The sequence below is a fragment of the Schistocerca gregaria genome, chromosome 2 (genome assembly GCF_023897955.1).
Source record: "Schistocerca gregaria isolate iqSchGreg1 chromosome 2, iqSchGreg1.2, whole genome shotgun sequence".
Taxonomy (NCBI): Eukaryota; Metazoa; Arthropoda; class Insecta; order Orthoptera; family Acrididae; genus Schistocerca; species Schistocerca gregaria.
Genome location: NC_064921.1, coordinates 33,789,208 through 33,811,912, shown reverse-complemented (window position 1 = coordinate 33,811,912; position 22,705 = coordinate 33,789,208). Strand labels below are relative to the sequence as shown.

The following is a 22,705-nucleotide window of genomic DNA, read 5'->3' as shown; positions in this document are numbered from 1 at the left end:
GAATTTGCTAGTAATTAAAAGAATGCTGATCATTCACATACCCAATCAATCACATAAACAAACAGCAGTTGGCAATCACACATTCGGCTTTATTCTGTTCAACTTGTATAACCCCATCCACTTTTGTATGCAGGAAAGTTTATTTCTAGATGCTATGAGGATTACTCTGGCAGAGCCATCACATACACTATGCACACATTCAAAAATCAACTTATGATTCATTCAGAAATCAACTTAGAATGTGTTCAAAAATTTTCAAAAACCAATAGGGATACTTTTCAAAATCATTTGAACAATCGATATACCTATGTTCGCTAGATGCTAGGCTCTTTGTGACACCAAGCTTTCTTCTTCAAGAATATGAATTTGCATCCTCCCCCATCTCTTGATATGCTTGAGAACTTTCTTTTCCCACAGTTGGAGACAGAGTCAAACAACTTAATTTACCAACAGGATGGGACACCACCACATGGGCATCTGGATGTGTGGGAATTTTTAAATCTAAGATTACTGAACGATGGATCAGTTACACTGGACCTCCAAGGTCACGGGACCAAACTGTAAGTGATTATTTCTTGTGGGGGCTTAGGACAAACTTTATGTGCCTCCATCACCAATAATAATGAATGAACTGAGACATCACATAACAAGAGCTTTGGAACATGTAATTCAAGACATGCTCACTGCAGTGTGGGAACAATTTGAATACGGCATTGACATATGCTGTCCATCTCAAGGGGGCATATTGAACACTTATGAAAAGGAAACTTTTTGAGTGTACTGTTCATCAGAGAACCAAATTCATTGTACATGTTTATTACTTTCTGAAATATAGATGTGCCAAACTGGATAATTCTTTTTGCTACAACTTGTGCTATGATGGTCCATTGCAAAATTCTATTTCAATACTAACTCATAAAGTAGCTATTTCCAGAAATATGCTTACATACAATATTTTCCTTTTTATGTTTTACAATCTCATTTCAGACTTTTTCAAAGTAGTTTTGATATACATCAGATATGTGTCTCTTCAAACTTTCCTGGCACATATGTTGTAAATAGTCTTCATGGGTTTGGCATGCGGCAAATTTGTGAAGACTATTTACTACTTCAGATATCGTAGGTGAGGTGAAACAAAATGTTTTATGGTGGGTGTATGGAGACTATATTCTATAGAGTATGTCTTAATGATTTACTGTCATATTATGTAAGTTAAAAGTAAATTAGAATTACAATTAATATTTACCTTTCCAAATCTTGTAACATTTGAATCAAATCCTTTGCTGAAATGCCAGTCAATAATGGCTCCAAAGATTTTTGTAAGTGTATTGTCGGGAAAAGAATCAATGGATATTAACATCAAATGCCTTATGAAGCGTCCCGTGATTTCATTTGATCCACCCCCAGGAGGTCCCATTGCTCCAACAAAAAGCTGTAAAACACATATAGCATTAAAGTTAAAATTCAAAATTATTTGATTTTATTACTTAGAGAAGAAAATGTAAGGAGAAATTCAGGAAAAATAGCAGTTTCACCTGAAACATCGTAACAATTTCTAAAATAGTGATACATCATTTCAATTATTCTGAGAATTATATTTCTCGAGTCCTTACAAAATTGACATGTCATAATATTACCATTCAAACTTTTGTTTAGCGTGAGTGCAATGTTCACCTAATTTTACAAACTGAACATTATTTATTTATGTATTTATTTAGTTTTATTATTATTAAATGTCTGCTGCCTTTGGTAGTTCTGAAACTAAAAGTTAATTATACATTGTAATTTTGAAGACAATTTTCACTTGAGGAGCATCTCATTATTGAATTTCTGCTCCGATTAGCTAAATTAATAGGTTTGCTACAGGTATTTAAACTTATGAAGTTAGACAAGATTAGTCTTAGTGTATTTACAGGTACAGTACTGTTAGCATATCTTTACCTAGAATGTAATATGTGTTATAGTGAGGAAATAGGTTGCAACATCTCTGTACATCAAAATTATGCTACAGTATTTAGTTTTATTCCTTCCTGTCGCAGACAGATGTAGAGAGCTTCAAAGGAACTGTCTTGTGCAGTATTGGTATAAACTTGAAGCTGTAAATGGTGTTAACTGTTGCTGTTGAAGAGCATTGGGGCCTGTACAATCTGATAATCAAAGCTATGTACAAGTATACAAGCTGTCCGAGACATGTTGCAAGGATCATTGAGGGACTGTGTAGGGTGCATTGAGGAACAAATTGAGGATAGAAATCTGTGTTTGGAAACATCATCTAAAAAAAGCCGGCATCTGACGCTAGGCCACACCTTTGGCAGCAAACGTCAATCCGTACGCTCACACACCATAGGTGGAATATCTTGCAATGTTATCTGTTGTTCACTGATTGCTACTGAATGCCATGATCACCAGTGGAGAAGATGGGACTGCTGTGCAGATATGCCTTGTGCTCTGTTACCTAGGGGGATGGTGGTTTCACACAAGGGTTTGCATCTGCAGTGTGTTTTCTACTGTACACCAAAAAACACTGGAGATTTTAGAGGCTTCCAGCAGAAAAATAAACTCCTTCTAAAAGGAGTTTCACAAACTCATTTGTGCAACTACAAACCTCATCTCAGAATAGCTTTGTATGAAAATAGATCAGTTTTAGTCCTTGTACTAAGCTATTATGGATCACATACAGTCAAGTGTTAGTGACAGTTGTAGCAAGGATGGCTGAATTCACTGGCCCATAGTGTGAACGCTGTTTTTCGGTTTGGAGAATGAAACTCCAAGACAACTGTGCAATGCAATTTTCATACCTAGTACATTAAAGATACTCCCACTAGAATTATGACTTGTGAATGGCATAAATGTTTTTTTAGAACTGGGCGCTTGGTAAGTCATAAAAAATTCCTCAGGTTGATCAAGTGTTGTTAGACGACACTGTATAGAAAGTGAGGCAAAGGTCTGTTAATAGTCCTGCAAAACTAACTGGGTATAGTTCTCGTGAGTTGGGCATTCCATGTGTAACTGTTTGAGACGAGATGACATGTATTGTAAAAATTAGCAATGATACAACAACTTAAAGAAGCTAATAAGATGGTTCATGATGATTCTCATGGAAAAATATTAGTGATTAGATAAAATGTACATTTCACCAGAAATATTATCTTTATTGAAGAGTCAACATTTGATTTAAGTGGTAAAGTTAAAAAACACAACTATAGAAATGGGAGCAGAGAGAATCCATGAAAAATTGTGTGAAATTTTCATGACAGCCAAAAAGTTAATATCTTTTGAACATTAATCATGAGTAAGGTTCGTAGGCATTTCTTTTTCCGAGAGAAAAAAATCACTGGAAAAGGGAACTTACATTTGCTGGAAAAATTATTAATCCCACTCATTGATGAAGTTGATCATGAATGCAGTGTGCATTTCATATCACCCATGTTTTGGATTTGCTTAATAATCACTCTCCAGGTAAATGGATTGGTTGTACAAGGTGTGCCTAGGCTCCAAACATGAGAAATTTTTATTACTGGAATTTTACAAAGAGGCCAGCTTTCTCATGCATCACCTTCTCATTGATGCATCAACAACCAACAGTTTTATACTGATGTAGGCCAAATACTTATGTGCATGTGTGAAAGAACAAACACTGTAAACAATCCACAGCTGTATGAAATACTTCATAGTTTATTGGCTGTCTGGCAATTCCTTGACATCAGCAATATGAGGCAGAGATTTACTGCCCAATACTGACATACGAAAATTTGTTATGGATGAGGACTGTAACCCCAGTTCCCCACTTTTCATAAGTGATCACTTGAACTTCATGGGGTATCTGTGCACATTCCCAAGACAAACCCAAACCTGCTTATGTAACACTGTCTACATCCTTATATCACAGTCCACTAAATTCATGAATGCCAAGCAATTCTCAATCAGTGAAAAATGTAGAAATAATCTGAGTAGTCATCAGGACAGCCTCTCTGCCAATCAAATCACATTGCAGGAACACTTCGGTTTTGAGACTGCAGGGTCTCATAACCACAGCCAAAAAAGGCTCTTGCTTTGGTTCCTAGCCACCACCAGAATAGATGCTAAATGACTTGGTCTTCTTTGCTTTTACATATCCTTTCTCCTCCAAGATGAGTCTGAGGCTATTTTCGGCATCCTACCAAGCCTCATCATATAGTTCCCCTTCTCCATGGGTAAACAAACTTATATGTGGTTTAAATACAATAGAAAGAAACTTCCACATGGGAAAAATATATTAAAAACAAAGATTCCAAGACTTACCAAGCGGGAAAGCGCCGGCAGACAGGTACATGAACAAAACACACAAACACACACACAGAATTACGAGCTTTCGCAACTGGTTTATATATACGAGCACCACATATTAATTATTAGGTGACACTGCTTTCCAATTCTGACTACATCCCGAAGAGTGAGTACATGGTGAAGGTCTACAGACTAAAAACCCATCACGCATGTCTGACCTGACATCTCTTGAAGCTTTTCTTGTAGGGATTCATCAAGGGTACTGTGTTTGTACCAATCATACCAACTTCTCCAGCAGAGCCCATAGTAAGAACCATACCACAATTAAATGAGTTATGCATGATGTGGTTCTGAGTCATTTCACATGAAGCAGACCAGGGTGCAACGGGACTGTTTCCATACGTAACAAAATTTTATGGGAAGGCTCCAAAATGTCTTGAACATATTTGTACAAAGTATCAGCCCTATATCTCCTTTAGTTCCATTTCTACAGCTTCTCGTAAATATGGGATCGAAGTTTGGACCATAGCTCTATATCTTCTTTGGTTCCAATTCTACAGCTTCTCATAAATATGGGTTCCAAGTTTGGACCATCTAAATGCATAACGATGTGCAAAGTTAGGGTATCAGTTAAGATCCCAAGCTTTTGTACACTCAAATGACTTTTTGTGCTAAATAAGAATTTATTACAGACTAGATTTTTAATTACATATACTGACAGCCGAACTTCTTCAAAAAGGCAGGAAAGTCACTGAATGAATGAAAAAGGGCCCATTTCCAACCACCGAAAAATGATAATGTTATGGGTGGTTTCAGCCAATAATGGGATCATGCTGAAAGAGAAGATACCAGAGACGCATCTTACAACAGTAGAAGAGTTAATGGAGGAACTGGATCTAAAGCTTCATGGTTTGATATACCACCATTTCATTTTAAAATACCAAAGATCATATCTGCAGAAGACTTCTGCCTCGACTGACATCTCTGCCCAAACTCTTTGCCTTTAAATATGTCTGCTTTTGTGTGTGTGTGTGTGTGTGTGTGTGTGTGTGTGTGTGTGTGTGTGTGTGTGTGTGTGAGCGTGTGCGCGCGCACGGTTATGTGCCTATCCTTTTTCCCCCCTTGGGTGGGTCTTCCCGCTTCCGGGATTGGAATGACTCCTTACCCTCTCCCTTAAAACCCACATCCTTTCATCTTTCCTTTTCCTTCCCTCTTTCCTGACGAAGCAGCCGCCGGTTGCGAAAGCTCGAAATTTTGTGTGTGTGTGTTTGTGTGTTATTTTATTGTGCCTATCTACCGGCGCTTTCCCGCTTGGTAAGTCTTGGAATCTTTGTTTTTAATATATTTTTCCCATGTGCAAGTTTCTTTCTATTTTATCTAGTAACAACTTACTTTGTTATGATACCATTCCAGTTCATACATATCTATGAGGCTCATCAAATATTTGAGGGTAACAATATGAAGTACATTTGCTGCTTTAGTGATGGATCTACAGCCCATTATAAGAATTTTATTAAGTTATGACCACATGAAACGAACTTTTGTATCTATGATGAGTGGAATTTCTTTAAAAAGCAGCTATGGAAAATCCCCTTGTAATAGCAATGGAGAAACAGATTAAAGAATGTCACCTCATGTTAGTCTGCATTTTGTTGTGAACTGGGGGTGTGCACTATGATGAAGCTATTGCTGCTGATGAAAAAGGATAATACAGCTATCCCGATAGGATGGATGTGTGGCTCCTAGGGCAGCCCACAAACAATAAAAGTATCACCGAATTGTGAATTGTAAAATACATTCCTCAAATTGTTAACACTGGTTACACCAATTGTAGAATGTAGGTTTAACCTATCTGTGCTCCACTGACTATAGTTACATTCGCACAAACTAAATAATGATCTCTGAACTAAAGTTGAAAGAAAACTAATCTTCTATCTTGATGCAGCTAATCTAAGAACAGTTCCAAATAAACAATACTCACTTTTTAAAGGAACACACTACCATTTGATTGTTTTATTGTTTATGAAAGCACAACCCAAGTTTCAGCCTTTTAAGCCATTTTCAAATATTTGATTGTTTGCCTTTAACATATATTACAGGACATTTAACATGTTGTCATGCTCAAACTTGGTCAAAAATTAAGAAAAATATTAACTCCCCACCAAATGCCAGATGTGGAATCACTATTTTGTAAGAGATCAGAAAATAATTGAAGGACCACATCACATTTAGTAAAAACAGGCTTATATTGGTAAATAAAAGATGAGAACATGTATCTAGTATTTAATGATAGTATCACTATGTTTTAAGGACATAAACAATAAAAGATTCAAATGGCAGTGTGGTCCTTCAAAAATATTGTATAAATGTTGCTCAACAAAATCAGTAACAGTATTCACAAGGAGAGATCCTGAGCAGTGGAATCAACTTTTCAAATCTGTCTATACAGCGATGTGGGTTAAGATCCCACGTATCACACACTGCGGCCATTCACCACGATGGGCACTCACTGCTAGTAATTGAAGGAACAAGAAAATAAATTGAAATTTTGTGTGGCACTCAACAGTGTTAAAAAAGTGGAATTGTCTAGTCAGGTTGTATGGTATAACGGATAGTGTAACAGGAACACATGCAGGAGATAGCAGGTTTAAATCTTGGCTGATGCACTAAATTTCTTATTTTTTTATTTTTAAGGCTTATTAAAATTATTACTCTATTATTTTTATTTACTTAATTTGTTTAAACATAACTGTTTGTTTCTAGTCAATTGTCACATTATTTTAATTACTGCATGAACTTTGTCATTTGTTTCATTTTTCTTTTATATAATTTAAATGAATATGACTTTAATTATATTTGGCCATTATAATATTTAATTATTTGAAAATTCCAATCTATCAGTTTAAAAAGGCAAAATAATCTATTTATATTTGTGCAATGTTGTAAAACATGTATCTTTGTTAACAGACGTGCAGTTTTTATTTGCACAGTGATCATCATACAAACACATAAAACATAATCTAAATACCTAGTGCACTATGGACAAAATGATGCAGATGAAAATTTAGATCAAAGATGGGTTTATAAGTAAAGCAAAATTGAAGCAAAATGAGAAACAGATATATAACACAATAATGTGGACAAAACAACATGGTGATAAAACAAATGAAATTAAATAGAAATTTATACATAAAATCAATTTAAAAATGTGAACAAAGGTTTCAAGAGGAGAAAGAATGATAGGACAAAAAATGAGAGCAAATGAGGAAGTTGACATTATTATTAAAATTATGTGGCAAAGGAATGGAAATTACTAAAATTAGATTTAACCCTTTTGCAGCCAGCCAATTTGGAGTGGTGTGTGCTAAAAGTGTTATGCATATTTATACCGTTATGCTACATTCCATTTAAATTGCTATATTTCACAAAGTATTCACTTTAGAAAATTACCACTTATCCATAAAAGTGTGTAGAATATTATGGCTTACACAGATTATCATAATGTTTCAAATGAATTTGATTGTGACAGTCCAAACAATTTTTTTTTTTGACTTTGATTCTGTACATCCAACACTGTGCTTCAGTTTAAGAAGGATAACTACAGTCAGCGCCGACTTTAGGGTGGGGCGACCCGGGCGGTCGCCCAGGGCGCTGGGGCCCAAGGCGCGCCACGCACTAAACGCATGTAAAAAAAAAAATACAATTTACAATCACATTCAGTCTCATTCAACATACGTCGCTAATCTCACGAATGCGCGATGAATTCGGGGTAGCAGAAGAGAAATCATGCAGAATGCAATCTTCGTATTGTCTGCAACCATCCATGTTTGACACGGGCTACCACGGGCTCTACCAAAGCGCCTCTCTTATTTGTTTCAAGAACTGCAACAAGGAAGAGCCCATGCAGCCACACCATCTCTTGTTCACAACAGAAACTACGGGTCGCTCCAAATAAAAGAAAATACAGACTGTGAAATATACATTACATTATGATTTAATTAATACAAATGTATTTATATCGAATATTTGTGACTTAATGGGTCATGTACATTAATTAATAGATCATGCAATGCGTGCACTGCATTCATAGAGAATTCTCCCCTAACGTACTGAAATAATACAGGGCCACACAATGTTTGTTAGACTGCATATGTTGGCAGCGCTACAATTTGCACCCACATGTCAGTAATTGTCAGTAAGAGTCGGAGGCAGCGGTCATGTTTTCGTGGCTGAATAATTGTGAGTGAAACGAGTGTCGTGACTGTGTCAACATTTTAATTTTCTGGTAAGTGCGAAAAACATTTTTATCTTTCAGTTCAGGTATTTTTCTAGTTACATCTACTGATAGGTGAATTTCTTTATTTGTTATAGATTGAATATTGTGGTCGCGAAATAGGGCAGTGTGCAAGCAATAATTTGTCAAATTATTAAATCATGCCAGAAGAGAAGGAAATAATTAAAAAAAAGCTTTCTGGTTCAGAAAATCGGAAAAGAAAAGCTGAAAAAGAAAAAGTTCTTGAAGAAACTAAAAAGCACATGAATATTTATAAGTACCTTAAAGGAAATTCTAAGGCAAATACTTCAGATATTGAATCAAAAGTCCATGTATCAGCAAATATTTCTTCAGACAGTGAACAATTATACACAAAAAATATACAATCACCTATTGAAGGTGATCAAATTGACCAGCGCAGTACATCTTTGCATGAATCCTCTGGTATTTCTCCAAGTCAAAATCAACACATGACATCTGTGGTCAATGAAAGTTTCAACGTTCTTGCAATAAAAGAATACGTTTCTGATGTAGTTATGTGGCCAAAAGTACTTACTGCTAGAGATATAGATCGCATTATAATATCTGGACCCTCACAAGTATGTCTAAATAACTTTCCAAAAGATGAAAATGGGCGTCATTTCTCTTCAACTCATTACACAAGAAAACTATCAAACGAAGAAACTATCAGACGACGGTGGCTAGTTTATTCTGTATCAAACAACAGTGTCTTTTGCTTTTGTTGTCGACTGTTTGATTTAAAGTCAACTACTAATTTGACTACCACTGTGGGTTTCAGAAATTGGAAACATTTAAGTGAAGCTCTGAAACTGCATGGACTGAAGCTAAAATCAGGTTTAAAGCTGGATTAACTATTGACAAAAGCTAATTTCTAAAGAAAGTTTACGATGGAGCAATATGCTTCAAAGATTGATGCACATTACTTTGTATTTGGCTGAAAATACTATGGCATTCAGAGGGTTATCAGATAAATTATTTACCCCAAATGATGGAAAATTCTTAGGTCTTGTACAGTTATTGGCAAAGTTTGATCCAATCATGGAAGAGCACGTCAGACTGGCATTGAATGGTGATTTGGCTGACCATTATTGCGGCAAAAATATACAAAATGAATTAATAGAACTCATGGCATCACACGTTATGTCTACAATCGTATCCCGCATAAAGGGTTCAAAGTATTATGCAATCATAGCTGACTGTGCTCCAGATATAAGCCACTAAGAACAACTTTCGATAACTTTAAGATACACCGACATAACCGAGGTTGGCGTAAGTGTAAAAGAACATTTCATCTCATTTCTGCAAATAGATGATACAACCGGTGAAGGTCTCACAGAAAGCATTTTAAAAACATTGAGTGATCTTGACCTTAACATTAATGACTGCAAAGGACAGGGCAACGATAACGGCGTGAACATGAAGGGGAAAAATAAAGGCGTCCAGAACAGAATTAAGAAGTTAAATCCACTAGCTTTTTTTGTGCCTTGTGGATGCCATAGTTATAATTTGGTATTGTGTGATGAGGCAAAATCATCAGTAAAATCCGTGACACTGTTCGGAATGTTACAAAAAATGTTTAATCTATTTGCTGGATCGGTAAATAGATGGAAAATTTTGACCGACCATTTGAAGATATACACCCTGAAAAATGTAAGTGACACACGCTGGGAAGCTCGAATTGATAGCGTCAAAGCGGTTCGTTATCAATTATGTGAAATGCATGATGCTTTGGTTTCCTTGGCCGACGCTACTGAACAAAGCGGTGTCACACGAAGCGACAACAGTAGGAGGACAATGAAAAGACTTCAGCTTCATTGTTTCTCTCGTGACATGGTATGATGTTCTGTTTCAAATTAACGTAGTGAGTAAAGCAAGTCAGTCACCCACAATCAACTTTGTTGAGTTTATGGGAATCCTTGAGAAATGTTGCTCTTATTTGGAAACATATAGACAAACAGGTTTCGAACAAGCTATTGTAACAGCAACTGAACTGGCTTCGGATCTTGATACGCAGCCATTATTTAAACCACAAATGCGATTAAGACGTATTAAACGCAGGCTGGGTGAAGAGGCTGTTGATGATCAAATAACTGACCCAAAAAAGAAGTTTAAAGTAGAGTTTTTCAATGCACTGTTGGACACCGTGCCCATATCCATGAAAGAAAGATTTGAACAGATGCAAGAATTTTCTGCGACGTGGAGTTTCTTGTTTGACATTTAAAAAAATCAAAATAAATAAGAACTAATACAATGCTGTTCTAAATTACAAGAAAAGTTAACTGTCAACATGAAGTCAGGTATTGATGGAAATTTGCTGTGCGACGAAATTTTAGGCAGGCCTGCAACACTATCTCGAAGACAGACAGGCAACGCCTATTGAAGCCTTCAACTTCATAAAAAAGCATAATCTTCAAGAGTTATATCCCAACATCTGGATAACATTACGTATTTTGCTAACAATACCAGTGACTGTCGCAAGCGGCGAACGCAGTTTTTCCAAACTGAAGTTGATAAAAACGTACTTGCAGTCTACAATGTCTCAAACAAGACTAACCAGTTTGGCCTCACTGTCCATTGAAAATGAAGTTGCAGAAAACCTGGACTTTGCTAATCTGATCAGAGACTTTGCCAATAGAAAAGCGAGAAAAGTAATATTTTAGTTCTTTATAATTGTTTTTCATTAGGTGTAATATGTTTTGTGTTTAGATGACTGACAGAAAATATAGGTTTATGGCTTACAGTTACATTAAATTCAATAAAAATATTGTACCCAAAACAAAATTAGTGTTTTTTCGTTATACATATTACCTCCTATGTATAAAAATCAATTGTTGTGTGTTAGTCTCACCAAAACAAAGAAATGGATTGACCAATTTGAATAATTTTTGTTTTGTTTTGTTTGTTTTAGTACAGGGGTGCTTCAGAAAAGAAAAGAAATACACTCCTGGAAATGGAAAAAAGTACACATTGACACCGGTGTGCCAGACCCCCCATACTTCCTCCGGACACTGCGAGAGGGCTGTACAAGCAATGATCACACGCACGGCACAGTGGACACACCAGGAACCGCGGTGTTGGCCGTCGAATGGCGCTAGCTGCGCAGCATTTGTGCACCGCCGCCGTCAGTGTCAGCCAGTTTGCCGTGGCATACGGAGCTCCATCGCAGTCTTTAACACTGGTAGCATGCCACGACAACGTGGACGTGAACCGTATGTGCAGTTGACGGACTTTGAGCGAGGGCGTATAGAGGGCATGCGGGAGGCCGGGTGGACGTACCGCCGAATTGCTCAACACGTGGGGCGTGAGGTCTCCACAGTACATCGATGTTGTCGCCAGTGGTCGGCGGAAGGTGCACGTGCCCGTCGACCTGGGACCAGACCGCAGCGACGCACAGTTGCACGCCAAGACCGTAGGATCCTACGCAGTGCCGTAGGGCACCGCACCGCCACTTCCCAGCAAATTAGGGACACTGTTGCTCCTGAGGTATCGGCGAGGACCATTCGCAACCATCTCCATGAAGCTTGGCTACAGTCCCACACACCGTTAGGCCGTCTTTCGCTCACGCCCCAACATCGTGCAGCCTGCCTCCAGTGGTGTCGCGACAGGCGTGAATGGAGGGACGAATGGAGACGTGTCGTCTTCAGCGATGAGAGTCGCTTCTGCCTTGGTGCCACTGATGGTCGTATGCGTGTTTGGCGCCGTGCAGGTGAGCGCCACAATCAGGACTGCATACGACTGAGGCACACAGGGCCAACACCCGGCATCATGGTGTGGGGAGCGATCTCCTACACTGGCCGTACACCTCTGGTGATCGTCGAGGGGACACTGAATAGTGCACGGTACATCCAAACCGTCATCGAACCCATCGTTCTACCATTCCTAGACCGGCAGGGGAACTTGCTGTTCCAACAGGACAATGTACGTCCGCATGTATCCCGTGCCACCCAATGTGCTCTAGAACGTGTAAGTCAACTACCCTGGCCAGCAGGATGTCCGGATCTGTCCCCCATTGAGCATGTTTGGGACGGTCTGCACGCCTAGCACGAACGCTGGTCCAACTGAGGCGCCACGTGGAAATGGCATGGCAAGCCGTTCCACAGGACTACATCCAGCATCTCTACAATCGTCTCCATGGCAGAATAGCAGCCTGCATTGCTGCGAAAGTTGGATATATACTGTACTAGTGCCGACATTGTGCATGCTCTGTTGCCTGTGTCTATGTGCCTGTGGTTCTGTCAGTGTGATCATGTGATGTATCTGACCCCAGGAATGTGTCAATAAAGTTTCCCCTTCCTGGGACAATGAATTCACGGTGTTCTTATTTCAATTTCCAGGAGTGTATTTGGGATATACGAGCCTGTTTCAACCACATTTTACGCATCTTTTCTTTGTTTGGAACACGCAAAAACAATTTTCTGCAATTTTTGTAGAAGTACAGTGCAGTACTAGGCAATATTTTTAGACAATTCCCCAAAACGTGAATGCCCAAACAATGTATCACTGGTATACTGACTGTTACGGCAGCGACAGCAGCATGCTGGACTGACGTCACAGGCTACACAAGACTCACATGGAGCGTCTTAGCGGGCTTTCAGATTATTTGGATTTCATTTCCATTTAAAAAAATAAAATACTCAAATTTACGATGGAAAACACCATGTTATGATCATAAGATGACCCCATTAACCACTTAAGACGATTTCTAGAAAACAGTCAAATACCATGTTGCAAAGCACTGCCAGGTTCGCTATTTATACAATAAAGGGCGCCAACTGGACGACTCGCCTGGGGCACCTGGATGGCTAAGGCCGGCCCTGACTACAGTCCATAGAATCTACACACAGTTCTGAGTAAAATGACATGAGGGATATGAAATTTGTGTTGTTATTTAGAAAGACAATAATTATTTATTTGAAGACAACATTACAGAATTTCCATGTCTACAGTATGATTTAACCATTTGCGTTTAGGAAAAAATTCACTATGTAACCCATTATTACATCTATTACAAACAGTTCTTGAACCTTCTTTTCCTTCCATCACTAGTACACACCCAGCTTCTTGACTCTTTCTTCGCTGGAAGTTTTCTCAAACCCGGAGAACCACAATGATCATCAGTTGGATGTTTTTCTTGCAGCCATTCATGTGAGTTGGGTTGGGTTGTTTGGGGAAGGAGACCAGACAACGAGGTCATCGGTCTCATCAGATTAGGGAAGGATGGGGAAGGAAGTCAGCCATGCCCTTTCAAAGGAACCATCCCAGCATTTGTCTGGAGCGATTTAGGGAAATCACGGAAAACCTAAATCAGAATGGTCGGACATTCATCTGACAAGGCTTCAATTATCATTACAGTATATACATATCTGGAAACAACTTTGCTTCCTTTACTATGCTCTTTGTATAATATGTAAGCGTTCAGCACCATTCTTGACAGTATGTTAAGAGCTACCTTCTTCCAGTAATGGCGAGTTCGCCTTTCAACAAAATACACATACAGCATCGTGTCAGATGTGTCTATTCCACTCATATACTGGTTGTACTGGTGTATTCTTTCTGGATTTTTACGGTTTCATTTTTATTTTGGTCTTCAATGTCACCAGCACCAACTTTATTTGGCAGTAAGAGAATGAGGGTGGGCCGAGATTTTTCTCTTGGTACGCACATGCTAGTACCAGACCTGACTGACATCTTTTCCCCAATTCCCAATTTTTTGCTAAATTGCTCTGGCAAATATTTCCTCTTTTTTACTTACAGTGCCAGTAATGTATGTACCTCATTTATAAAGACTTTTTACAAGTGGTACTGAAATGAAAAGTTGTCCACAAAGATAGATCCCTCATTCAAGTAATTGCCCAAACACAGTAACTTCTAGACAACACAGTAGTCTAAGCCATGTCTTGCAATCTCAGCCTTATCTTCTTGGTTTTTGGCACCTCTGTAAGTATAAAACCCGCAACAGCATCTAGAATTTGATTCCCCGTCGATGTTGGTGTTTGTTTGGCAAATATTGTAATAGATAAGTGTGACATTTAGTGCCAATTAGACTCTCATCGGTACTAAGTTGTTCATGAGGTGTCTCATGATCTCTAAATATATTAGAATGATCTACCAATGGCTGCTACCTGATACATGGGTCATAATCAGAATGGCCTGGTGCTGGACATTTATCACTATCCACAAGATGAAAGAATTTCATAAGATGCCTAAATCAGTGGGCAGAAAACATTTTACCAAACCATGGAAATGCCTGTGACAGTTTTGTGCTCCCAGATGAGAGCATTGTGGGCCTTTCATTGAGTCCCATATTTAGTAAGCAAGCAATAAAACCTCTTACCTTGGTGCTTGTCACAATCTTCCATTTCTTATACAGTTCGGACAACATAGGACAGTATAGCATGTTGAGTTATAAACTGTGTAGCTGACTGATTTGTTTCAGTTAGAATAAGCTGCAGCAATGTTGTAGAAAAGAATAGATTTAAATATTCTATCATAGGAGATCCTGCTGGTCGCATATATTTTGGTCCTGGCAGCTCTTGAAATTGATGTGGTAATGGCTGGAGTGTTTCAGGTGAAATTACTTCAGTGTATTGTACATCTTCCATTTCATCTTCACTTTCATTCACAATAAAATTGAGTACATCACTGTCACTTTCTGAACTGTTCCCACTTTTGCTAAAACACTCTGTATCACTAGTAAGTTCTAAAAGTTCACAAATGTCTTTCTCGGTAAGTCCTCTGCTGTGGCTTGGTGTAGGTTGCATTTTTCACAAAAAGTGGAGAAAATAAACAAACTGTAAACTCGTAATGTGAAGAAAAACACACAGAAACTATGATAAATAACAGTACTGCGCAAAAACAAGAACGTGGAATGCAATAACAGAATGTAAACATGTACTGCGAAACATGATATAAATAAACAAACTATGCAAAAGTGTAATAACTGAACGCTAATATTTCACTGAAACGATGCTCAATTGATGATAGCTATTGACTTACACATAACTCAATGCAAAGAGCATCTGTAATCAGCATGCCAACACCATAGATCGTTACCTTGACATTCAAAGGGTTAAATCATGATGATCAAAGTCATTTTGACAAAGATTTAAAAATAAAAAAAGACTTGCTGTAGTAGACAAGATTCGAACGCACAACCTTTTGTACATGAATCTGTTATCCTATACATTATACCACAATACGAGATGGGAACTCAAAAATTCTTTAATGATACTGAGTGTCACACAAAATTCTGTTTTTTTTTTTTTTTTTTTTTTTTTTTTTCCAGTTACTCACAAATGGGGGCCAACCAGGGAGAATGGCTGCAGTGTGTTGATACCTTGGATCTTAATCAACATTACCATGTAGATAGTTTCTAAAAGCCGGTGGCACCACTAGGGAACTCTCCATGTCAGTTAAATCTCTCAGCATGTAGTCCCTGTCCTGACATGACAATTCTATTCACTGTTCTGTTCATACTGAGGACTATCCACTGTCTATATGTTGGCTACTGTTTCTATATCTCTCGGCAACGTTACGACTTGAAGACATGACAAATGCTCTGAAGGAACTCCCTACAATGACTTGGACAGATATACAACTTGTAACTGCTTGTGTTATGGCTACTTAAGTGTGTGTCTCCCTTCCTGGCGGATCTGCCACTCCAGGGGATTTGATTCTTGCAGGCAGCGTGGTGGTTTGGGTGCAGTTTCCATAGCAGAGGGATGTCCATGGTGCTTCAGCTACCAACTGTCACAAACTCTTCTTATGTGGTATCTTGGTACACAACACACAGAGGACATCAGATAACTAAATACTGATTCCTTTAGTTCAGTTTAAATTATGCAATTTTGCAACATCAACATTTCAGGCATTACCATCTTTTATATTACACAGAAAGCAATTGAACAAATTCAGTCTGACTGGGAAAGAAGATTTGCCAAGACAACAGACTTCCCAGGATAATAGAAAATTACCACTTCAACACCAGAACATTATTTGGTGCCCAACATGTTTTCATCAATTTTACTGGTTCATATATCTTGATAAAGAAGGACAGAAGCTATTGTACTAAATGAACAAGAAGACAGCAATGGCTGAGTATCATGTTATCAATTACTGTTGAAATTGATCTATACAGTTTTGATTTATGGCTGACTAAAGGAGGGCTTCCCAATTCACACAATGAATTTCCTACGATTTTTGGATACTTATATAAAAATCAAATCTGTGATATATTTTTATTCAGCACAAAACTCTAAGTATACAAAAGCAGGATCTTGCAAATTGAGAGTCTCTTTCATAAAAGTTGATAAGTCACCACATAAGTGGTACAACCTTTGGACCCATATTTATAAAAGGCATAGAAATAGAACCAATGGAGGTATTGAACTGAAACATATCCACCCAAGAGACTGTGGAACCTATGCAAAAAAACTCATCTATTCAGAAATTGTTGAGGTGGAGCCATCTCTAAAACTGTTCCACCTGATGCGGAATAACTCAGCAATGAGTTAGTCGATAAAAGTGACTTCCAATGACGTGTGTGTCATATAATCAATGGAAGTCACATTCAAGATGTTTCAGCTATAAACTAAAAAATTCAATGTATTTTGATAAAAGGGGACACAAAAACCACGTCTGTAACTCCTATTATGAGTTTTCCAAGTTGTTAAGCACTTACAGAGAAATCAAGTGTCACAATCATAATTTTGTACAAGGTGTTTCAAAAATGACCGGTATATTTGAAACGGCAATAAAAACTAAACGAGCAGCGATAGAAATACACCGTTTGTTGCAATATGCTTGGGACAACAGTACATTTTCAGGCGGACAAACTTTCGAAATTACAGTAGTTACAATTTTCAACAACAGATGACGCTGCAAGTGATGTGAAAGATATAGAAGACAACGCAGTCTGTGGGTGCGCCATTCTGTACGTCGTCTTTCTGCTGTAAGCGTGTGCTGTTCACAACGTGCAAGTGTGCTGTGGACAACATGGCTTATTCCTTAGAACAGAGGATTTTTCTGGTGTTGGAATTCCACAGCCTAGAACACAGTGTTGTTGCAACAAGACGAAGTTTTCAACGGAGGTTTAATGTAACCAAAGGACCGAAAAGCGATACAATAAAGGATCTGTTTGAAAAATTTCAACGGACTGGGAACGTGACGGATGAACGTGCTGGAAAGGTAGGGCGACCACGTACGGCAACCACAGAGGGCAACGCGCAGCTAGTGCAGCAGGTGATCCAACAGCGGCCTCGGGTTTCTGTTCGCCGTGTTGCAGCTGCGGTCCAAATGATGCCAACGTCCACGTATCGTCTCATGCGCCAGTGTTTACACCTCTATCCATACAAAATTCAAAGGCGGCAACCCCTCTGCACCGCTACCATTGCTGCACGAGAGACATTCGCTAACGATATAGTGCACAGGATTGATGACGGCGATATGCATGTGGGCAGCATTTGGTTTACTGACGAAGCTTATTTTTACCTGGACGGCTTCGTCAATAAACAGAACTGGCGCATATGGGGAACCAAAAAGCCCCATGTTGCAGTCCCATCGTCCCTGCATCCTCAAAAAGTACTGGTCTGGGCCGCCATTTCTTCCAAAGGAATCATTGGCCCATTTTTCAGATCCAAAACGATTACTGCATCACGCTATCTGGACATTCTTCATGAATTTGTGGTGGTACAAACTGCCTTAGACGACACTGCGAACACCTCGTGGTTTATGCAAGATGGTGCCCAGACACATTGCACGGCCAACGTCTTTAATTTCCTGAATGAATATTTTGATGATCGTGTGATTGCTTTGGGGTATCCGAAACATACAGGACGCGGTGTGGATTGGCCTCCCTATTCGCCAGACATGAACCCCTGTGACTTCTTTCTGTGGGCACACTTGAAAGACCAGGTGTACCGCCAGAATACAGAAACAATTGAACAGCTGAAGCAGTACATCTCATCTGCATGTGAAGCCATTCCGCCAGACACGTTGTCAAAGGTTTCGGGTAATTTCATTCAGAGACTACGCCATATTATTGCTACGCATGGTGGATATGTGGAAAATATCGTACTATAGTGTTTCCCAGACCGCAGCGCCATCTGTTGTTGACAATTGTAACTACTATAATTTCGAAAGTTTGTCTGCCTGAAAATGTACTGTTGTCCCAACCATACTGCAAAAAACGGTGAATTTCTATCGCTGCCCGTTTAGTTTGTATTGCCGTTTCAAATATACCAGTCATTTTTGAAACACCCTGTACATACTCTGAATATAGAGAATATTAAGTTGGAAACTGGCATGTGCAATTACATTCTTCCACAAACTATTGAATGACTAAGGATTACATACCACTAGCAAAACGCCAAAAAGATGTACACTCCTGGAAATGGAAAAAAGAACACATTGACACCGGTGTGTCAGACCCACCATACTTCCTCCGGACACTGCGAGAGGGCTGTACAAGCAATGATCACACGCACGGCACAGCGGACACACCAGGAACCGCGGTGTTGGCCGTCGAATGGCGCTAGCTGCGCAGCATTTGTGCACCGCCGCCGTCAGTGTCAGCCAGTTTGCCGTGGCATACGGAGCTCCATCGCAGTCTTTAACACTGGTAGCATGCCGCGACAGCGTGGACGTGAACCATATGTGCAGTTGACGGACTTTGAGCGAGGGCGTATAGTGGGCATACGGGAGGCCGGGTGGACGTACCGCCGAATTGCTCAACACATGGGGCGTGAGGTCTCCACAGTACATCGATGTTGTCGCCAGTGGTCGGCGGAAGGTGCACATGCCCGTCGACCTGGGACCGGACCGCAGCGACGCACAGTTGCACGCCAAGACCGTAGGATCCTACGCAGTGCCGTAGGGCACCGCACCGCCACTTCCCAGCAAATGAGGTATCGGCGAGGACCATTCGCAACCGTCTCCATGAAGCTGGGCTACGGTCCCGCACACCGTTAGGCTGTCTTCCGCTCACGCCCCAACATCGTGCACCCCGCCTCCAGTGGTGTCGCGACAGGCGTGAATGGAGGAACGAATGGAGACGTGTCGTCTTCAGCGATGAGAGTCGCTTCTGCCTTGGTGCCAATGATGGTCGTATGCATGTTTGGCGCCGTGCAGGTGAGTGCCACAATCAGGACTGCATATGACCGAGGCACACAGGGCCAACACCCGGCATCATGCTGTGGGGAGCGATCTCCTACACTGGCCGTACACCTCTGGTGATCGTCGAGGGGACACTGAATAGTGCACGGTACATCCAAACCGTCATCGAATCCATCGTTCTACCATTCCTAGACCGGCAAGGGAACTTGCTGTTCCAACAGGACAATTCACGTCCGCATGTATCCCGTGCCACCCAACGTGCTCTAGAAAGTGTAAGTCAACTACCCTGGCCAGCAAGATCTCTGGATCTGTCCCCCATTGAGCATGTTTGGACTGGATGAAGCGTCGTCTCATGCGGTCTGCACGTCCAGCACGAACGCTGGTCAAACTGAGGCGCCAGGTGGAAATGGCATGGCAAGCCATTCCACAGGACTACATCCAGCATCTCTACGATCGTCTCCATGGGAGAATAGCAACCTGCATTGCTGCGAAAGGTGGATATATACTGTACTAGTGCCGACATTGTGCATGCTCTGTTGCCTGTGTCTATGTGCCTGTGGTTCTGTCAGTGTGATCATGTGATGTATCTGATCCCAGGAATGTGTCAATAAAGTTTCCCCTTCCTGGGACAATGAATTCACGGTGTTTTTATTTCAATTTCCAGGAGTGTATTTCATGCACAAGAGTGGTCTCATACATTTCAGTGTAAATTGTCATGACAATTTTAATTCATATTACCACAGACAGTGTTCACTTAAGCTGAGAGTTACAGTTTTATATTCAGGTAGAAGTGATCAACTTGAACCCTTTGCATGAACTGTGATGAAATGTTAAAGAAATGTACAAATATAGAGAAAATTCAACTGACCTATGACATGTGGAAGTCTAGCAACATGGAGAGCAAGCCTTTCAGGGCTCAATTAATAAAAATTATTAGTTTTTCATATATATTCCAAACAGTCACAAGAAATAACTATTTTCAGTATAGTTAATGTAAGATTTTTTGATCTATTACACTGTATCAAGCAAGTTTCGAGGCTAAAAGGAAAACATACTTACTATGTCAACTAATTCCAGCTTAGTCGTATCTTTCAAGTCATACCAGTGGCGATGATCGATCCATTGTCTCAGCAGTTCAATTGGAGGCTGAGCACCATATACCTCTTTCTGTGGCATACCGAGATCATCCACAAAGAGTACACATTTTTTCCCCATAGATGGCCCATATACACCCTTACGTCTCCTGCAAAATATACACAGACATTTTAACTTTCAACATAATGCAACTGTTTGTATGACCAACATCAGTCTCAGTTTAAATAAATTGACTACTTTACAATTCCTGCTTGCTCCAGGAATGTGCATATGAGACACGTTAAATGAAAAAGTCAAGGCAGAATGTGAACACACGGAGAAGCACATGAGAAGCTGTGCATGACCATCCCCTACCACCCACCTTCAACACATACCATTCCAAATTCCACATTTATTACATATCACTTTTCAAATAGGGAGCTTACAACCAATATAATGATTTTAGTTAGTAGGACCCTATCCAAAGCTGAACATCCATATTCAGTGAGCAAATTCAATGCTCTTGTGGTAATATGGGTGCCAAAAAAGTTTGGATATTAACTGAGATGAAAGCATACCAAAGTTAATTGTGACCTATATACGCCGGCAGACAGGCACAATGAACAAAACACACAAACACACACCCACAATTACTACATATTTAAAGGCCTTTAAATATGTCTGCTTGTGTCTGTGTATGTGCGGATGGATATTTGTGTGTGTGTGTGTGTGTGTGTGTGTGTGTGTGTGTGTGTGTGTGTGTGTGTTTGTGCGCGTGTGTACACCTGTCCTTTTTCTCCCCCTAAGGGAAGTCTTTCCGCTCCCGGGATTGGAATGACTCCTAACCCTCTCCCTTAAAACCCACATCCTTTCGTCTTTCCCTCTCCTTCCTGAAGAAGGAACCATTGGTTGCGAAAGCTAGTAATTGTGTGTGTGTGTTTGTGTGTTTTGTTCATTGTGTCTGTCTGCCGGCGCTTTCCCGCTTGGTAAGTCTTGGAATCATTGTTTTTGAATATATTTTTCCCATGTGGAAGTTTCTTTCTATTTTGTATATATATAAAGATGATTTGACTTACCAAACGAAAGCGCTGGCAGGTCGATAGACACACAAACATACACACAAAATTCAAGCTTTCGCAACCAACGATTGCTTTATCATGGAAGTGGGAAGGAGAGGGAAAGACGAAAGGATGTGGGTTTTAAGGGAGAGGGTAAGGAGTCATTCCACTCCCGGAAGCGGAAAGACTTACCTTAGGTAAACAAACTTATACGTGGTGTATATATATGAGCACCAGATATTAATTATTAGGTGACACTGCTCTCCAATCCTGACTACATCCCGAAGAGCAAGTACTTGGTGAAGGTCTGCTGACTAAAAACCCATCACACATAGTTAATGTAAGATTTTTTTATCTATTCCACTCCCGGAAGCGGAAAGACTTACCTTATGTAAACAAACTTACACGTGGTGTATATATATGAGCACCAAATATTAATTATTAGGTGACACTGCTCTCCAATCCTGACTACATCCCGAAGAGCAAGTACACGGTGAAGGTCTGCTGACTAAAAACCTATCACACATAGTTAATGTAAGATTTTTTGATCTATTACACTGTATCAAGTTTTGGGGCTAAAAGGAAAACATACTTACTATGTCAAATAATTCCAGCTTAGTCATATCTTTCAAGTTATACCAGTGGCGATGATCAATCCATTGTCTCAGCAATTCAATTGGAGGCTTTCCGCTCCCGGGATTGGATTGACTCCTTACCCTCTCCCTTAAAACCCACATCCTTTCATCTTTCCCTCTACTCCCTTGCGAAAGGTTGAATTTTGTGTGTATGTTTGTGTTTGTCCGTGTGTCTATCGAAGTGCCAGCACTTTCGTTTGGTAAGTCACATCATCTTTGTTGATTTTGTATACGATGTGTTATATTTCAGCACAAAATGTATAAAA

The 22,705-nt window shown here is 39.7% G+C and overlaps 1 protein-coding gene across 1 annotated transcript in view; it reads right to left on the bottom strand.

Moving 5' to 3' along the window:
• LOC126336262 (dynein axonemal heavy chain 3) overlaps window positions 1-22,705 on the bottom strand; it is a 1,127,841-nt gene that overhangs the window by 474,363 nt on the left and 630,773 nt on the right. Inside the window, exons 36-37 of the mRNA XM_049999758.1 lie at window positions 20,732-20,915; window positions 1,247-1,432 (exon numbers count right to left, since the gene is read on the bottom strand). Coding sequence (XP_049855715.1) covers window positions 1,247-1,432; window positions 20,732-20,915 — 370 coding nt within the window. The remainder of the gene's footprint in view (window positions 1-1,246; window positions 1,433-20,731; window positions 20,916-22,705) is intronic.